Source organism: Tachypleus tridentatus, chromosome 12, assembly GCF_004210375.1.
Source record: "Tachypleus tridentatus isolate NWPU-2018 chromosome 12, ASM421037v1, whole genome shotgun sequence".
NCBI classification, from domain to species: Eukaryota; Metazoa; Arthropoda; class Merostomata; order Xiphosura; family Limulidae; genus Tachypleus; species Tachypleus tridentatus.
Window position 1 is genome coordinate 85465061 of NC_134836.1, and position 19898 is coordinate 85484958.

At 33.3% G+C, this 19898-nt stretch overlaps 1 protein-coding gene across 11 annotated transcripts in view; it reads right to left on the minus strand.

Moving 5' to 3' along the window:
* LOC143233873 (5'-AMP-activated protein kinase subunit gamma-1-like) overlaps positions 1 to 19898 on the minus strand; it is a 171207-nt gene that overhangs the window by 103207 nt on the left and 48102 nt on the right. For 10 of the 11 annotated variants that reach the window (XR_013018369.1, XM_076470710.1, XM_076470709.1 and 7 more), the window contains 2 exons: positions 11534 to 12061; positions 11150 to 11183 (listed from right to left, as the gene is read on the minus strand). Coding sequence is in view for 9 of the 11 variants with exons in the window: in XM_076470710.1 (XP_076326825.1) it covers positions 11150 to 11183; positions 11534 to 12061 (562 nt within the window). In the remaining 2 variants the exon portion in view is untranslated. Of the gene's footprint in view, positions 1 to 11149; positions 11184 to 11533; positions 12062 to 19898 lie in introns of those variants that run through there. The other variant, XM_076470719.1, reaches the window with a different exon arrangement.

Here is a 19898-nt window from a genome sequence, read left to right on the forward strand (position 1 = left end):
TGTGCCTTGAAATGAAATGGCTGATTTTCCTTTGAGTTCAGCTGTGAATAGTAAATGAAGATATCGAACAGCATTCAACGATGCATATAGCCTTTGGGTTGTGAAGTTTAAAAAACAGAAAATCCTGAGCGACGTCTCAAAAATGGGCGCGTGTATGTGTTTTCTTATAGCAAAGCCACATCGGGCTATCTGCTTTTAGTGTTAAGTCCGAAGACTTACCGATGTCCCAACTCGAAAATAAAAGGTACATACTTAAGTTAAGTAAAATGGACTGTAATATCTACTCAGTTTGTTTATTGTATTCGTTTGTGTAGTGTTCCAATTGATTTTAAAAAAATGAAACCTAAAATAACCAAACAATCAGACTCAACTACAGAGATTCATTGCAGTAAAATATTTAAAATATCAAACAGTTATCAAACAAAATGTCAAATGTTATTCATAATTAGGATTATATCGTTCATAATATGAGAAGGTACCACAAAATACACAGTGGGTAAACAAAAGATATGCCCAGTCACTTCAATAATTATCTAACCACTAAGTACTGTAATCCCTCTGTCAATCTCAATCGATTCTTACACCGAAAGTCACAACATAAAGTATAGCGCATGCGTCTTTGAGCGCGAGTGTGACGTTTATGATTATTACTGCAGGAACTTGTGCTTATGTTTTTTTATGGCTCTTCGACTTTTATAGTGGAGTGGGATAAATTCTGTTTAGGGTTATTTAAAGATTTAATTTTGGCTCAGAATGCAGCTAGATTTCTATCGTTATCAAGAGTTATCAGTTTGAGTAGTTTGGCTTCTGCAGAATCTTTGTTATATAGTTTCCTTAGTATAAACTTTGTATAAATTCCATTCTTAGTTTCCTTCGTTTTAATCATGTTCATTATTTTTCTGTTAAGATTCTAATTGTAGTTTGTTAATGGCTTGATTTTAGGTATTACTTTTTATATGGTTTCCGATATTGCATTTGCAATATCTCTATAGTGCTCTATAGTTAGCCGTAGTTTTTACGTAGGTTTCCATCTCACTTCATAGTTTACTTTCAAATGTTGGCTGACTCTAACTATGTTTATAAAATGGGTCTTTGAATAAGAGTGCAAGGTCCGTAGCGGATTCATTGTAAAATGTGATGTGTAACAGCAGGTGGTCGCTTTCTAGGTCTTGGCCTACATCAAAATCGGATACCATCTGTGATGTTATAGCAAAGTCCCGTATTTTTGTTGTTTCCGTTAGTTTGTGTAAATGCGACGGTGTGTCATTATTAAAGAGGTTTAGTTTATTATGTTTAGAAGTTGTTTTCGTTTATACTTAGCTTCCTACAAACGAAAACTTTAATATGAATTTAAGTTTCCTATTATTAGTTTACTAATGTAGCTGTTTGTTTTTGAATTTCGCACAAAACTACACGAGGGCTATCTGCGCTAGCCGTCCCTAATTTAGCAGTGTAAGACTAGAGAGAAGACATCTACTCCTCACCATCCATCGCCAAATCTTGGACTACTCTTTTACCAATGAATAGTGGAATTGATCGTCACATTATAAGGTCCCCACGGCATAGAGGGTGAGCATGTTTGGTGTGACGGGGACTCGAAACCGCCACCCTCAGATTACGAGTCGAGTGCTTTAGCCACCTTGGCTATGCCGACTACAAATGTAGCAGAGAAGACTTTAGATCAGTTTGGTATCTAAAATGTGCGAACTGTTAGAGAAAAACACCATAATAGTCATCTTGCATGTTTGTAAATAGGAGTTTTGGGGTGTTTAGATTTGTCGTGTTTTCAGTGTTGGTTTTAGTAAGAACAACAGTTCATTAGATATGGGTCGACAAGTGTTTGCTTGAAAGTTTAGAAAAATGCCTTGGATTTAATGAGAACTATTTCCTTTGTACTTTGGGCATCTTGGGAGATGATACAATATGATTACCTACACAGTTTCCGCATTTGTTTCTTTCATCTTCATCATGAATAAATTCCTTAAGGTTGAAATTTTCACCACATCTGAAACAGCGTGATTACGAATGACGTGAACCAGCAAATTGTGCGAATCTTTGGCAAATGACACAGTAGGTGATTAGGTTATTTGTTCTCTTGCATTCTTTAACTTTACTCTCTAGCATGGGTGGATTCCGAGTGTAATTATGTTTTTGGCTTTTTCTCGAGTCTAAGCCTACTTTGAATAATTATGTTGTATTATTTCAGTGAAGACTGTACTTGAGACACCTTGAAAGTTTAATTTTTAAAATTTTCGTTAGTCATGTTGGTTGGCACATTATTTTAATGATGTTTATAATACTTACTATTTGTTTTGGAGCCGATGAAGACGTTTTCGGGTCCTGTGCCAGTTAACAAATGCAATCTGTGGACTTGCTAATACACTTTTTTTAGGTAAGTCATTTCTTAAACTTGGACTCCAGCTTTACAATTCAGATTTAAACTAGGTTGGACGCTATGTATGTGTTACGAACTCGTTCGATAATCACTCTTGGTGTGTATGGTGTTGCTCGATTTTGCAGTGTGTCTTGTGTAGTATTTGCGTTTTGTGTATCTGTCGCGATTACTTTAAGTGGCTCGCTATCCAAAACCTTGCAGGTGTTTCTCAACCGTGTCACGGATTTATCGTTATAAGTTTATTTTAATATCTGTGCGTTTCATACATGAGACGTATATTGTGGAATGTGTATTGCACAAGTCCCTCCTTTTTTAAATTTGTAAAAGATTTTTGAGAGTAACAATAAACAATGTTTCACAAAAACAGTAGTATGTTTTTGACCTTGCTGAAAGTTCGAGAATCTCGCGTGACTAGTATATAAAACTGACACGCCGGAATACTTATTGGTTAGCTACAGTCTGTATGCTATAAGCGTTGGAAGCTATAATTGTGGTTAACGCTTATTAATGGGAAAAAACCGAATAATTTGATCAAGAACGCTTATAGGTTTCAAATATTACAAATCTTGAACTTCAATGAATTACTTTGAACGTTATTATTTCTATGACGACTGGAAAAATCTTGTAACCAGGATAAAACCAGCCGAGGAAAGACAGAACTAACTTAAACGTGCGTACATGTGTGTGGTTGTGTTTCTTATAACATAGTCACATTGGCTATCTGCTGAGGGATATCGAACCCCTGATTTTAGCGTTGCAAGTCCGTAGACTTACCGCTATACCACGGGGGATATAGCTTAAGCGGGGTGTATCAATAAACTCAGTTAACTTTCGTATCGTGAACCTGGATCGTTGATAAAATATTCAGTTCGATATCGTATATATAACTCAGTATTGTGTGCAAGTTATTAAAACTGTTGTATATAAATCATTATTTGTAATAACTTATTATAAATTGTATTGTTGTTTGTATATTAACACGTATTTGTGTTAAGAAAGAAAATAGTGTGTATCAATCTTGTTGGCAAATATCACGAATTTGATACATATCGAAATTTAAATTAAAATTTCCGTATGTATGAAATTGTAATACATTAACATGAATAACATAATAAATTGGAGATTTGTACGAGATAAATTAATTCGTAACAACTGCCAGAGAAACTTTGCCTGTTATTAATTTGAGTGTTGTTTGGGGGAAGCATGCTCTTCCGTCTTGTTCTTTTGACGAAGGGACGTGATGAATTCTAATTTTTCTAGAGGGTGTTTACAGTTCTCGTTTGCATTGTTGTTAAAAAAAAAAAAAAAGAAAGCGCTATTAGTTCAGAAACTAAACATTATTTAAATAACAAAACACGTGGTTTATAGCAAACTGAAACTAACATTTAAACTTGCATGACGTCATGATACATAGTTTGACCCAAACTGAAAGTGTTACCGATGTTTTTATATTATTTTTCGGCTACATTTAGGCATTAAACTACTGGTGGAAACTTAATGGATTTCAACTAAGTGTAAAGTGTAAAATATTAGCGCTAAAAGGAATTTCATTTTTTTTTATCGCCTTTTGGGTACATTCTGGTAACCAAAAGGCTAGAAAAAAAAAGATTGAAAGATATGGAGCACTGCCGAATTATTATTTTTTCTTAAGCACAAAGGTATACACAATAGGCTATTTGTGCAGTTTTCATAGTGAGTAGCATTACAAATCTTCAAACTTACACCTGAGGACCACAGAACATGCCCTGTGATGAACGATGCGACTCATTTTTAGTTTCACTTTTAAAAGTACAAAATATGGGTTTCATCAACAACTATATACTGTTGTACTACGCATTTGGTTATTTGATACGCTGAGTTCCAAGCCATAATATACGTTTGTAGTCGTACTCAATTGTTTTGACATAGTTTTTGTTTCACAAGTACCGTATAAACCCTTCCATAAAATTCAACAGAAATATTAAGGAAATTAAAACTGGGCTTCGCCGATACGTTTAGACGAATGGTGAGAAAATCATGTAGAATTGAACTCACCCTACAATAAGTTGACCAGCAGGAAGTTATTACTGACATAAAAAAGGTAGTTGGGGAAGTAAGGGCAAATATAAGCACAAGTAGTACTATTCTATCCATTTGTATGTGTAAACACATCAAGTAGTACTATTCTATCCATTTGTATGTGTAAACACATCAAGTAGTACTATTCTATCCATTTGTATGTGTAAACACATCAAGTAGTACTATTCTATCCATTTGTATGTGTAAACACATCAAGTAGTACTATTCTATCCATTTGTATATGTAAACACATCAAGTAGTACTATTCTATCCATTTGTATATGTAAACACATCAAGTAGTACTATTCTATCCATTTGTATATGTAAACACATCAAGTAGTACTATTCTATCCATTTGTATATATAAACACCCCAAATTTCAAGAAATTCCCCTATCTGAAGGTAAAGATCATTATCAGTATTTTTAATAATCAATAAAAATTGTTGTGACAAACTTATACCAATAACCTCATATAAGTAAAATCTATAAAAACTTGTAATCTTGTCATTAATTTCTTAGCTATGATAAACAGGAAATGACTTTAAATGAGCACGTACGTAACTGATTCGATTAAACCCGAAATCCTAATTCATTCACGTACTTAAAATAAGTTTCACTGTCCATAATAACGAAACGTTCATTTATAATATAGACTAGTTTGTGTAAATCAATATGAGAATAGTTAATTCCGATAGTTGTTTTTGCTTGTAATCTGTTTTATAACTGACCGTATTAATCTGAGTGGATTATTTTAACGTATTACATAACATTTGTAATGTGATTTATCACAAAAATAAGATTAAGTGTCCCAAACTGAAAATGCTTATATTTTTATGTACATTTTAACGGTCGTAAAAAATGAATTACCAGAATGCATACCAATAATCAAGTATAATTATGAACAATAAAACAAAACGTACGAAATTTGTATTTTAAACACAACTACACACTTCTTAATTTATCAAAATGAAGTACTAATATAAAGAATTAAAAAAATATCTATCCGTTATTTGGTTATTAGTGAATAAGACAAAAAGAAGGCATAGAAAGAGTTGTACGAGTAGCCTGCACCAAGAAGATTCTCTTTAGAAGTAAAACAATGGTTAATGACACGACAAAATCTTAACTGGGAAACCTGGCATGTACGGTCGATTACATGATACAGCGATTAAGTGTAATGAAGATACTAGCATCGCTAGTGAAAACAAAACTTAAGTATGGGTGGCACAACCCTAAAAGTTCCAAGATAGAGAAAAAAATTATAAAAGCACAAACAGTATGACATTCACTCATATTTAAGTTTTCACACGAAGTTTCTACGTTTTCTAATTTATTCATCCGATTTTAGATTTAATGGTTTGAGTAGATTTCCACTTGCTTATCCTTTTTTCCTAAAGCTTATAAGGCTGTTTTGTTGAAATAGCATTATGAAAAAAAAAGTTTTTAATATGTATAAAAAATGTGTTAATCCAACAGAAAGATTTATTCAATGATAAAGTAACTAACTATACTTCAATCACGGCTTATAAAAACCTAATTCCCATGAAGAAAAAACGAATTTAAGCGTTATTCCTAACAATAGAGAATATTTATTCCTATGTAATTGCCGTCATCTACTTTGTACAATATGAAATGTCGTACAATATGTTCTTTAAATCACGTAAATTAGTTGTGTTCCAGATAAGATATTGTAAACTATAAGATGACAAATACCACAGTTTACAAAATCTTATCTCCAACACTACTAATTTACATGATTAACTTGGAATAGATATGAATCATAATAGTGTTACAGACTTATTCAACTTTAGACAAAACTTGAAAACAAACAAAATATTGGTTTAAAATCTCAAAGCTTCGGCTAAACAAACATCTATAACAGAGATGCCAACTATTTCAAATGACAGAGCGTAATGATTGTAGGCAGAGCCCTTTCACAGTTTTAGTCCTATTAGATTTGCCAGAAACAAGACAATCTGGTGAACGAGGCTTCCTTTTTTCCATCTTGTGAACGATCGCATTGGTGTTTCTATGCCGCTTAGAAAACGAGAAATACCCATCTACGCAAGCGCTGATCGGCTGACAAGCATGGATGACGTAACTATGGATTCCCACACGTACCCAATATGGAGAAGTACCGCACTCAAACTATTGGTAGACGTCGGAGATACAAATATTTTTTTACAATTTGAAGCACAAACAGAATTATCGCAAGTAACCATTTGGACTGTCTTTTATTTATTATCAAAATTTATTTGTATCTCACTAAAAATTTTCTTTTCACCCCTTTCAAGCCCTGGGAGAACAATTTATCACTTTATTGTATAGGCCTATATAATATATAATAATTTGGGAGTTGCAACGAGTAGTAATATTTGTCTGTATAAGAGTATAGTCGTAATGTATACACTCAAATCGTAATGGTTGGCATCTCTGCTATATTATAATTCCAAGCTGATCTCTATTTGAATACTGTATTCGAACCTTGAAGCTTATTACAAAGTCACCGAGAAGGAGAAATATTCGGAAAGATACAAGATGTTTTTTTAAACTGAACATTTGCTTGATAGTGTATTTTTTTTTGCTTTGAAGTTTAAAACAATTGATTGAATTAATTTTTTTTATCGGTTATCTAATTCATCCTGTTAAATATGAATGCCAAATTTTAAATTAAATTGTATGCCATGGAATTAATCATTATTTATGATCAAATTCGAACTACCGTATTAAAATATATCTTAACAGTTTGTATTACGATTTTTATCATAATTCAGATACGAACATATCATCACTGTTAATAATCTGTTTAGCAACATCAGCTCTTACTGATAGATATACATGTATATTTTGTAAGTGACATCAGCTCTTACTGATAGATATACATGTATATTTTGTAAGTGACCAATTCATCATTTTTCATTTTTGGCAAATAGGAAACGAAAAATTATGGATGACAAAAACTAAATAAATCTACACCATATAAAGGTGTTCTATTCTACATTACACATTTTCAAATGTCTTTTCAAAAATTTTAGATACATTTCCAAATGTGTTCACACATTTGATGGGTAATGCCTTAAAATGTCCAAAATGAACCACATTCAAATTCTCTTATCCACCTAATTATGGTTTCAACGCTTCCTTCTGGTTTCGATTTGCTTTAATATTAGAAATTTAAGATTGCTTTTAGTTATTTGCCTTTCACATTTTGTCTAGAAATATAAAATTTTCAAATATAACATATTGAAACGTATTTTTCTCACATTATAAAATTCATTAGCAACTTTGAAAATATATTTTCTTTGTTTTTTTTTTATAGCATATTATATATATGTGGTTAATATATCATCTGTTTTGATGGTAAAGGTTTTGAGACTAGTATCGGCCTTATAACGTTGTGCTGAAGAATATTAATCTTTGCCAAGATTTTTCTGGCGACCAAAAATGAGGTAAATGATCCAACAGAAAGAGCATCAAAAGAACCATTAAAGCACAACCTAAAAGATGGTCAGCATGAGAAGATATAATCAGCAGTCAACATTATCACAATAACAAATTTTAAATTAGCAGGACTAAGGAGGAATATTTGTGTGTGTGTGTGTGTGTGTGTGTGTGTGTGTGTGTGTGTGTGTGTGCGCGCGCGAGGGGGTTGATACAGAAACCAACCCCATAAATAAATTTTAAAATGTGTATGTAGTATGAATTCTACAATACGTACACATAGTATGCTACTGATCTAATAGCTATTGAACCGTCGCTATCTCCACATGTTCCACAAATTGTCAAAATGACATACACAGCGAGTTCATAGGATTCGAACAGTAACATGATTAGTGAAAAACCAAAGTAAATGAAACAAACCGTCAGAAGTCTTAATATTACAGCAACTATCTTCTACACACTTGTACATCTTCAGTCACATTATCTTCTGGTAGGAAGACTGGTTAACAATCCATGTTCACGTAATAATGGAACTCCTTTAAGCCTTTTGTTCAAGAAACTTTTGGCGATTTTTGTTTATAAAAGTTATCAGTTTTGTATAAAATTCTGGTTTATTTCCAATCGATTTGGTAGCCAGAATTTCTCATGTGAAGACAAAATGGCAGTGTTTGTTTTTCCACATTTAATATTTATGTTCAGAAAGTAGGGTCAACATATTCTCCCTTCACCTACACTTTTTTTTTTTTACAGGTATGGCGCTTTCTTGTGGATGTTGCTCTATTTGATGTCATATTTTTTAATGGTGACTCGAATTACAAGTATACCGACTCTTTTTCATGTATATAGGGGCGTAGCCAGAAATGGCCATTGGGGGGGTTAGTTTGAGTGCTTGATGCAAGCGCGCAGGCGCAAAGCCATGCTAGGGAAATTTTTTAATAAAAACATAAAAGAAAAACCTGAATTATGCATTCTGAGACCATCTTTTTGGCAAATTTCAGAATGGCACACTGAGGTGTTTGTCTTATTTTTTTTATCATAAATATATATAATAACTTAAAGTTATCAGGCCCAGCAAAGTAGACCTACAGTCCTGTCATCAACATATAGTCACTCAGGAGAGTGCAAAATATATGTAGTATCTATAATCTGTATTCAAATATCATGGACGGTGTATGTTCAGATTCCCTGGATTTCAAGAATTAACTTCACAAATAAACAGTGGGTGGCACCATGGCAGGCTGGCAGCACCATGGCACTAATCTAGTACCATTGGCGCAAACTGCAGTAAATCATTCACTATAGATGGCGCCAATGGTACTGTGAATGTGACATTGACAAACAGAGGTTGCAATAAACAATCATTCACTATGTCAAGCCTGAAAAAGTAAAAGACACTGCATGGGTTCTTTAAACCCATTCATGAGGCTGAACTTAATCAATCTGATGCAGCTAATCAGGTTGAATCAAAATTGTCAATTGAATTATCACAGAACTCAATCATTGTCTTTCCAGAATTAATCCATGCAGTTGCAGATGCCCTTGAGACCATATCAGGTTGGAAAGATAGAGATTCTGCCACGCAAGCCAAGCAATTGTTGTGTTCTATAACACAGCCATAATGCATCATCACTCTACTTACCATTGCTAAATTGTTTTCCTTTAGTTTACCTCTGTGCAATTTACTGCAGCAACAGAACATTGATTTAGGTGCTGCAATGCATCACGCAGAAATAGTGGAAGATTTAATCTGTTCACTCAGAAATAACTAAATGAATTTAACAACATTTTCTGTGAGGCTCAAACTCTGTAGTGAGCTTCAAATTGACATCATAATGCCAAAGCAGGCTAAAAGACAGATGTACCGTGCTAACCCACAAACCACTAGCCCTAGGGAGTACTTTCGTATTGTTGTATTTGTACCATTTGTTGATCACTTTCTTTCACAAATACGTGACCGTCTGTCCAGTCACAAAACTCTCCTTACAAACTTCATGTGTCTACTACCATCAGAATCTACCACAGAACGGTCAGAACCTACAGCACAACAATGTGACCAAATTAAAGAGTTGGTCAATATATACAAGGCTCACATTGACAGCACTTCACTAGCTGCAGTAGGTGAACTTAGGGTTTGGCACAAATCACTTGCGAACAGCAGACCAAAAAATGTCAGATGCATATGCAATGCAGAAATGTTCCCAGTCATTTCTAGACTGTTGAAAGTATTTGCCACGCTGCCTGTGACAACGAGTTCAGTGGAGCGTTCGTTTTCAACTCTCAGAAGACTAAACGTATTTCAGAAATACCACCACTGAAGATCGACTGAATGGCCTGGCATCATTATACATTCACTGTGATATTAAAGTTGAACCAAACTGTGTTGTAGATGTCCTGGCAAGAACGAACAAACGTTTGAGCCTTTCATAGATATTCGATTGTATTTCTCTAGTTCTGACAAAACTTGCTGTATTAAAAAAGTGTTCAATCAGAAATTTGCATTTGACCATTTGTTGTGTGTGAAATTATCTTCCATGCAATCACGGATCTTTACGAAACTTGACAGGTGGCAACTGAACTTGTCTAAAAAGTTTGGGTCCATAGGGGGGTTAACCCCAACCCCTTCGGCTACGCCCCTGCATGTACATGACTTATTAATTTGGTAATTTATGATATAGACAAAGTTAAAGCATCCATCCCAAAATATTTTGAAAAGTTGGTGCCTGTTGTCATAGTTTTATATTTTTAACAAGTTAAACTTGGCTCTAAATATCAAAATAAGTGGAATTCATGTTACGACTTCCGTTTTTTGAATAAATTATACGGAATTAATTAGGATGATTATAAAAATTAAAATGACCTTTTAACCAAGAAGAATGTATAAATAAAAGTATTTGGGTAAGATATCATTTCTAACATTATAATAAATTCAAACCTACTTTGAGTAATTTTAAAAGCCCAATTCATTTTTATTTTTCAGGAAGTGAATGCATTCAAGTGGCGTAAATGTTACAAGCCCGTTTGGAGTAACCTACCGCTTTACATTATTCAGAAATGGCTTATTAGACTTAAGGACACGGGATCACAACAAGTAACTTCAACCACTTTGTCTTGAATAACAACTCATTAAATGATTTTAGTTAATTATCTTCAAGAAAGAAGAGGTTATATTCTGTCTAACAATTTTGTTTAGTGTAATTCATGATATAAACTCCAAATGAAGTTACTGTTTAAGAAAGAAAAACAGCTTACAGTACCTGCCGATTGAGCCCCGAAGGTTGATCCAAATTTCTGTAAGAAATGAAACGAATCAAAGTTCAAACGTGAAACATATTATTCAGTAAACTTAGAAATGCTTATGAGACCATAGGTGAAATAACTGTCAAAAACTTGAGCACTTTAAAACGGAATAACTAAATGAAATCTTGTATGATATTTACCAGATTATATGGTTTGTACAATTTATATTGTTTCGATGGTATGGTATTTAATGAATAGCTAATTTTCTAAAATAAAAGTATTAAGCTATTCAAGTTGGCAAACTGATTACAATTAATTACACTTATTTTTTACCTTGCTTTTTCCTTCTGATATTTATATACATAATATTCTAACAATGACTAGATACGCCCTAAACCTACTCTTGCTGCAGTTTCCGCTGAAACTGAATGAGACCTATTTCGAATCATTCCCATCATCTTCGACACCGGTCCAGACTTACTCTCGGATCCCGATCTTGGTCGCTTAAAATCTGAGGAATCCGCTTGGTTGTAGGGACTGAAAGTACCAGGATTGCAGTATATTGGCGGTAGAGAATGAACTGGAGACTTCGAAGAGTTTCCTCCACTGACGCCAGAGGTCGGGGAAGAAAGAGTGTGTTGTACAGATGTTCTTAATGTACATATAAAAGCTGGTCTATTTCTTTTGCTATCAGATTTAGAACGTGGTCGAAATGAATCAAAAATGTTCGCCTTCCTAAAGGTACCATTAACTGCAGTAACGTCATCGCCAGAAGTTCTTCTTGATCGGCTGGTGTTAGCAGTCATTTTGGAGGCGCCACCAGAGAGAGAACGCATACGATTTCTGATGTTAGCATCTCCCTCGGCTGAGAGAGACATCTTGTCAAAATCCACAGTTAAAATTTTGGGAACAGCGAGAGACTGACTGTTCTGTAAAATGTAAAGATAAATGGTTTTTCATCCAAAATAAAAAGTTTGGACTTTAATAAACGTGAAATATATAAAATACATCAGATGTATACCATATAAAATATAGTGTACTTATTTATTTTTTCTATTTAGCTTTCTACTTTTTCCCTATCATATTAACTTTGAAGCTTCTGTAATCAAAAGTTATATCTCGCATATAGTAATTAAATTCAAATTTCGTATGGGAAGACTAAGTTATGATCTCAATATAAATATTAATTTTTATTAAGATATTATCGAAAAATACAGTTCCCCTTTCGACCTTTACTTAATTTAGTTTTTCTGCGATAAACATTATTCATATTACGACCAGGATAAGAACATTATTGGTGTAAACAAACATTTTGATATTAGACTTAGAAGAAATATATTGCAAAATACAAACCCATATTTGGTTACTACATGCATGTTAATTTACCGTTAATAGCTTATAATTATTATCGAATGTACAATATTATCGAAGGCACGTGGAGGACCTTTACTATCGATCTTTGTGTTCGTGAATTATCACGTGTTATAAGACGCTGCACTCTACGTACCTGGATACGACCTGTTGCAAGTCTTTTAGAACGATACTGGTTCACAGATTTAGTCCCTATTTTTTGTTTTCCGATGCCATAATACACAGAAAATTATATTAAATCCTTCATCTGAAGAATTAATTACCTTTAAGTGAATAATTCGCGTCGGAAAATGTTGGTATATCATTCCCTTTCTGAAAAGCAATCATTTTTTACTGGCATCACGCTATATACGTAACACCAAACAACCCAAAAAATGTAGTTTTGATGCATGCCGTTCCATTACAACTTTATATCGGCTGTGATAGTGCTTTTATATACGAAGATGATGCAGCATCACTAACTAAACATACAGAGTTGTACAAACACTATGATGTATACGTAATTATTTCCACCCCCTATTACCTCATTAATACGTGTCTATTCTACGTTAATATGAATGCAAATATGCAAGATAATATTCAATTAAGTTGAATACTAGATTAATTTACTGAATACGACGAATTGGAATTTGAGAATTTAGTGTCTTTTCGTATGGAGAAAAATTATTTCCAGGCCTTGTGACGTCAGCAATACAGCATGATTTCGCGGCTTGTTATCAGAGGAGGCAACATGTATAAAGTAAGTTAAACTAAAAATTTCTAAAAAGAACTTAGTTGTCTCGTAGATATTATAAAACGTTATAAATCAATTAAAATTAACCATTTTTGAAGATTCTCCCGAAATTAAAATTTACGTTTCTTTGTATAAAAATAATACCTGTTGAATATACAAAGGGTATTTTGCGTCGAAAACTAAAGAGGAAAACAATTTTTGTTGTACATGGATAAATCCATCAAGTAAATTATTTTACGAATAGGAACTAGAGAAATGATGGGCTAAACTAAACTGTTGTTTCCGTGCAATAAGTATATAACAAGTTATATATTGCACCATGAATCCTCCAAACACAGAGAACTAATTTCAGATTGCCACACAACTTTTGCATCTTATGTTTATTTTACCACTAAACATTTTTATAACAAAAAATAAATACTTGTTTAGTAGAACATCTTGTATAAGTTAACAGATATAACAAACTTACTTTTCCCAATGACATTCCAAATAATTCAAAACTACTGGTCTTTTAAAAATCTTGAAGGTCAAGTGTCAATAGTTTTTGTTCAAAGAAAAATGATAGAAGTTGATGGAATTTACAGAATATTTTACTTAAAATTGTACATTGAGTTTTATTGACTTGTAGATAAAATTTCAGATGTATAAATAAGATAAGTCTAAATAATCATATTTCGTTTTGTTTATTTTTTGAATTTCGCGTAAAGCTACACAAGAACTATCTGCATCACTAGCCGTTCCTAGTTTAAGTGTAAGATTAAAGGTAAAGCAGCTAGTTACAACTCGCCGACAACTCTTGGGTTACTCTTTTACTAACGAAGAGTGGGATTAAACGTCACGTTATAATGTGCTCATGGCTGAAAGGGTGAGCAGGTTTTGTCTATTTTTTTAAAAGCAGAAGTTAGGATATGAATACATTAGCAAATTCGGAATACTGTTTTATTTTCTTCAGTTAATTTTATCCATGATCTTAAAGCACTGGTCTCTTTTCGTCAAGTGCAATTTAATTACAATGACCAAGAAGGCATGAGACGAGGGGAATATTTTGTAGGATGAGAAAAAGTACTTAGTTAATAACCAACAAAATAATTGCATTTTAGGAAGAAAATGCCAATACAACAATAGCCATCTTGCATATCGCCGACAAGTAACATCTCTCCATTGTTTTATCTTTAAACAATGCTTTAATGAAAAGGTTACACATGCCAAAAATCAGAGTTCTAGGGGTCGATCCTTGTCCACGGGCTGCTTATTAGTGGATCAAGTATATTTTCTAGCGTGTTGTTTGAATGAATAAGATATTATAATGGATTAATGTTTGGTATAATTAAATGATGTATACAATGAGAACAGGTTGTTACTGAGTACAAAACTATGCAATGGGCTATCGGCACTGGGGTCACCGCGAGTATCGAAACCAGATTTTGTGTTACGTACACTCAACATTTTGCCCAATCAGCGGGAACTGGGGACAACTTAAGATTAAAAAAAGCGTGTTGCGATTAATCTCGAGTCCTTTGAGGTAGAATGTTTGTAGGAGTTTTTCCAGTCCAGCTTATTTTATTTATCTTGGGTGTGTTATCAAATTCCTCTTTACGAAGATAGCCTAGTTGCTTTGCGCTATAAAACACCAAACCAGCCAACCCTTCTTAGATAGTTTTTAATTCCCTTTATTAACTGGTGAGACAAGAATGTATGGATCTCGCAATCCTATAACGTTCATTCTGTGCCAGCCCCCCCCATCTCTTTCATGTATACTAATATTTTAATTCATTAAAAAAAGATAAGAAAATATTGGTTGTAAAACTTGAGTTTCATTTTAAATTAAAATGTACGAAATCCAGGCAACAAAGTTTGGGAATAATGTCACTCTTAATGAAAAGCTACAGCTGTTTCCAAACGTAGCGACAATGAGGATAGCTTAATAACAAAAAAAAACGACTATACTTTTAAAGTAAATTTTGAATTAATTTTCGTTTGATATTTATCCAAAGTGTTATGGAAAATGAATACTGGAGGCTTCAATGAGGGTTATTTACACAAATTAGGCTAAGTAGTCTAGGGAAAACTGAGAACTTGTACAATTATTATTTTTAATATTATAAATAGTACCATTGGGGGCGGATATCGAAATTGCATTTCCTTGTTTGGTAGAACAAGCGGTTTAAGTACAATACAGATCCGATGAAATGTGTCGACTATCTTACCTTACCAACACATAATGTAGTTTAAAATTTTGTTTTATAAATATTAAAAAATATATCTTCTAAAAATGCAAAGTAAGAACGCTCAATTTCATTATAAATAAAGTATAGAGGAAAGAAAAAATAAGTGCTACTTTTGATTTTACGCATTTTAAAATTCACTCTCATAAATATCTATTTGTTAGATTTGCAAAGACGTCAAGTTTTATTAAAACACCGCTTAACTTCAAAACTATCGTAAAGGAAATGTTCATCTTATCAGTTTACTTCTGAAACGAATCACCAAACGTTTGTTTTTATAGAAATGTCATGAGTCATCCGTATCTGTCTAATATCCTGTGAAAAATTACTACTCTACATGCAGAAACTCTTAGCGCATTTTAGTAAAATGTGATATACAATTAGTGTGGTAATGAAAAATAGAAACTGGAATTATGTTGTGGAACATCAATCAACTCCGGCGTTTATTTCTGTATTTTAAAATACCTTAAAACACTATCAAATTTTCGTTTACTTCACTGGTAGTTTTCATGTTAAACAAAGAAACAAGGTTATCTGTGGCGTGCTTTAGGAATGTTATAGTAACCAAATTTATGAAAATGAAAAATAAAACCAAAATAATAAAATCTACGAACACGTAGGAAATGTAATTTTTTGTTTTATTAGAACACTGTGTAGTACAGTTCATTAATAATTGTGTTTATAACTTCAACGCAGGCAAGTCATTCGTATAATCAATGAAAATACGCGAATTTTAAAATGTTTAAAGTTCCAGTTATATTGTCAATCGGTAAAGAGACTACTGGAAAACTTTCCCAATGTTTATAACCTTCACGGTTTCCGCAAGTAAGATTATGAATTGGACGTGCCAGAAAATACAGAACCGTGTTTCTCGTCACATACTAATTTGGATCAGAAACATCATGCGTGTTTCACTGACGCACGAGAATAAATACATGTCGAATATCTACGTAGCGAAAAGTGTTTTGATCTTTTGACATTAAACTTTTACCCCTTAGCAACAAAACAGTCACTGAATCCTACCCTTACGAGACGTCTATTTCGATAGGGCCGTCTAGTTTTTCAAACTAGTATGTGTATAAACCTCTTTTTATTGCACAGATAGCTTTCGCGTAGCTTTGCGCGAAATACGAAAGCAAAAACAACCTGTTTTGAACTGAATTATGTTTACGTTATTACATCATTGTAACAGTGCGAAGATTATTTTTGCTCTAAAACTACGTGCACAGAGTTAACGAAACAAAGTGAACGTTTATGACGAAATGAAAAATTAAAATGTTATTAGCACAAGACTTTAGATTTCCTCAAGAATTATTTCGGTCTATCTCGAGAAGAAAAGTTTTAGAGAGGGCTTTTCCGTGAAACAAACCTTGTGTGTCTCATAAAAACAAATGTTCCAGTAGATAAACTGTGTTGGATAAATGCGTCTGATACTGATTATCTTCAGTCTAGTCTATAAGCAGCAACTGGGAAAGTACTATATGAACTCTTGTAAACTGTCATAAGAGCAAATATTAAAGAACTAGTTCTATTTATAACTATTTAATACTAATATATCAAGGTTTCCATAACGTTACGTCATTCGAGCAGACTTATCCTTAGAAAGGAAGTCAGAGTTTAAGTGTCTTTACTTCGATATATGATTAAGACGCTAAAAACCACCTGAGGCTTGTCGACAATGATTGACATGCGCGTTTCCGTGGGAGACAAGTATTAAACAGTTTCAACGCTGGGCAACATCTTGTTTTAGAACTTACGTATAAGAAACAAAGAACTGTATTACAAAAAACAGGCCGCATCCAAATTACAATAAAGTTTATATACGATACGCAGTTATAAAACAAATCCTGATGTTTCGTTTTCAACCAACATCCAATTAAACTCTCCTCTATAAATTAATCAGATGTGGTGACCTCGCCAACGATTACAAGTTCGTTATGTCAAATCGTTTTTCTACTAATCATTCAGTAATGTGAGCCTCTTTCTCCCTCTCGCTCTTCTTCCAACGATTTTACACATTAACATCTTCCAACCTTCACTCAGATCTTAAAGAACCTAAAGTAACCACACGTTGTCTTCTGGTCAACACACATTCCAATACATCATTAGTTTTCTTTCTATGTAGTTGATATTCATCGCTTGTGCATAATAACATATTTCAAATGAATATTTTAAACGTATCTTCAAGTTTACCATTTCTCCTGAGCGATTCTTTCAGACTGAAATGCTTTGACATTCGTACATTTGCTTTATCCTTTTCACTCTCGATTATATTACTGACTAGCAGAGATCTGCAAAACATTTGTCTAATTAGTATCTTTATTGCAACAGCACTTCCTTAAATATAGGATTTCCTAAATAATAAAAAGAATTTCAGTCACAGACATTGAAATCTAAGTCCGCTTATTTTAGGCCTAACATGAATTAAATATTTACTCAGTACGGTTTATTTTCGACAAAGAGAAATAAAAACTATAACATGAGTATGTTTTTAGCCACAGCTTAGCGATTCATAGAATGCCTTTGAGTTTTTTTCTTTTTTAAAGTACAGGTTTAACTCTCATCTCTCCTGACCAGTTTTAGATCTAATAACAGCCGTGGCTATAGAGGATTTATTATTGTTTTGCTGTAGTATAGTTACAGCTAAACGTTACTGTACCGAATACTACCATTAAGCTAACTAATAATGTTATTCTTCGACTTAATTTTAGACATTTAAAAAAAAAAGATTTTGATAGATCGTTGTACAAAATGTTTGCTAAAGTATATTTTTCTGCGCCGTTTGTTTACGTCCGTTGAAATGAAGAGCGCGTGCACTTTCAACACAGACAGGAAAACTGGTTATTGTTATAATAGATATTCGTTCCTAAATAAATATTCTTGTTTCAGCTCATCTTTTAATTAAATGCATATTGTTGGCACTTCCCTCATGTAGTTAAATTACCACTGTAATAGTTTTGTTGACTTTTCGAGCCCATTTCTCAAATTGAACTCAAAACGCTTCACGCTTTAAACGACTTTCCTTTAAACATTTTACACCTGGATCCACATCTACACAACACACACTTAGATTTTTTCAATCACGTTAACTCGATACACTCTAGCATTAAGTTCGCCTGTTAACAGGAAAAACTAACCAAATAGCATTTCTTAACCTCAAGATCACTAGAACTGATACACAATTCAGAACAGAAATCCACAGAAAAATCATCCATACTGGATTATACGTTCTCTAGGGAACGTATGAAACAAAACAAAACAACACATTAAGAAAACAAAACAACACATTAAGAAACCAAATAAACACAACTACAAAATTATGCTCACCGAATAAAATTAATGATGAAATCAACAAAATAAAACACTTCATCATCATCAACAAATTTCCTCAAAAAACCGTTGAAAAAATTACACAAACACACCTAGACCAACAATAAATCCCAAAACCTTACACTGCTGCATACCATGTTTCTGACATCAGGGAAAAAATAACTAACATTTGGAAAAAGCTTGACAAAACATAACATTCCAGTAAACACAAAATTTATTACAAAACTCGGTACAAAACTAAAGTCTGTAAAACTACACTGACAAACACAACACCAACATAATTTATGAAATACAATGCAACATCTGCCACGACTTCTATATTGGAGAAACAAGTAGTAAAACGGAAACCAGATTCAAAAAACACAAAAAAGTCACCTGCACACGTTTATGAACACTGCAAATCAAACAAACACAATATAACCATAGAAAACACCCAGATATTAAGTAGGGAAACAAATATAAATAAACACAAAATCAAAGAAGCCTTACTTGAACACATTGTGCTTTCTCTACCCATACCGGCCGTTTTTTGTTGTTTTTTTTACACACTTTTCTCTACAACTGGGTTTTCTCGTCATCACGGATTAAGGAACACCTTTATATCTATATTAATTAATAACCTAACATCCACCTACAACGCCCCCTACAATGCGGTACCCGTTTATACTCTCGTCCCTAAGACGTGTCCGTCAACGGTCACATTCAAACATTCTTTCTTAATCTGAAGCTGACTTAGGAAGGTCGAAACGTTGTTCTCTCATTATCAGTAAGTGTTAATACCCTTACCAGCCGTTCTGGAGATATATTTTTATTTCAAGGGGGTTCCTCGTTATCAATAATTATTTCACATACTCAACTTACCTTTTTTTTTTTTTATGTCAGAAACAATGTTGGTAGATAGGTGTCCCCGTTCACTTATTCTTCGGTACATTTCACGCACTTCGTGTTTCTTCAGATCCATAAATTTATAAACATTTCTTGTGTACATACGCGCATCCTATACAAACGCACATCTTTCTTATTTACGTATTCACATTTCCGTTACCTTCTTAATAAATCTCCCCTATACATCAGTAAAACACACACATTGATATAATCGAGACAAAC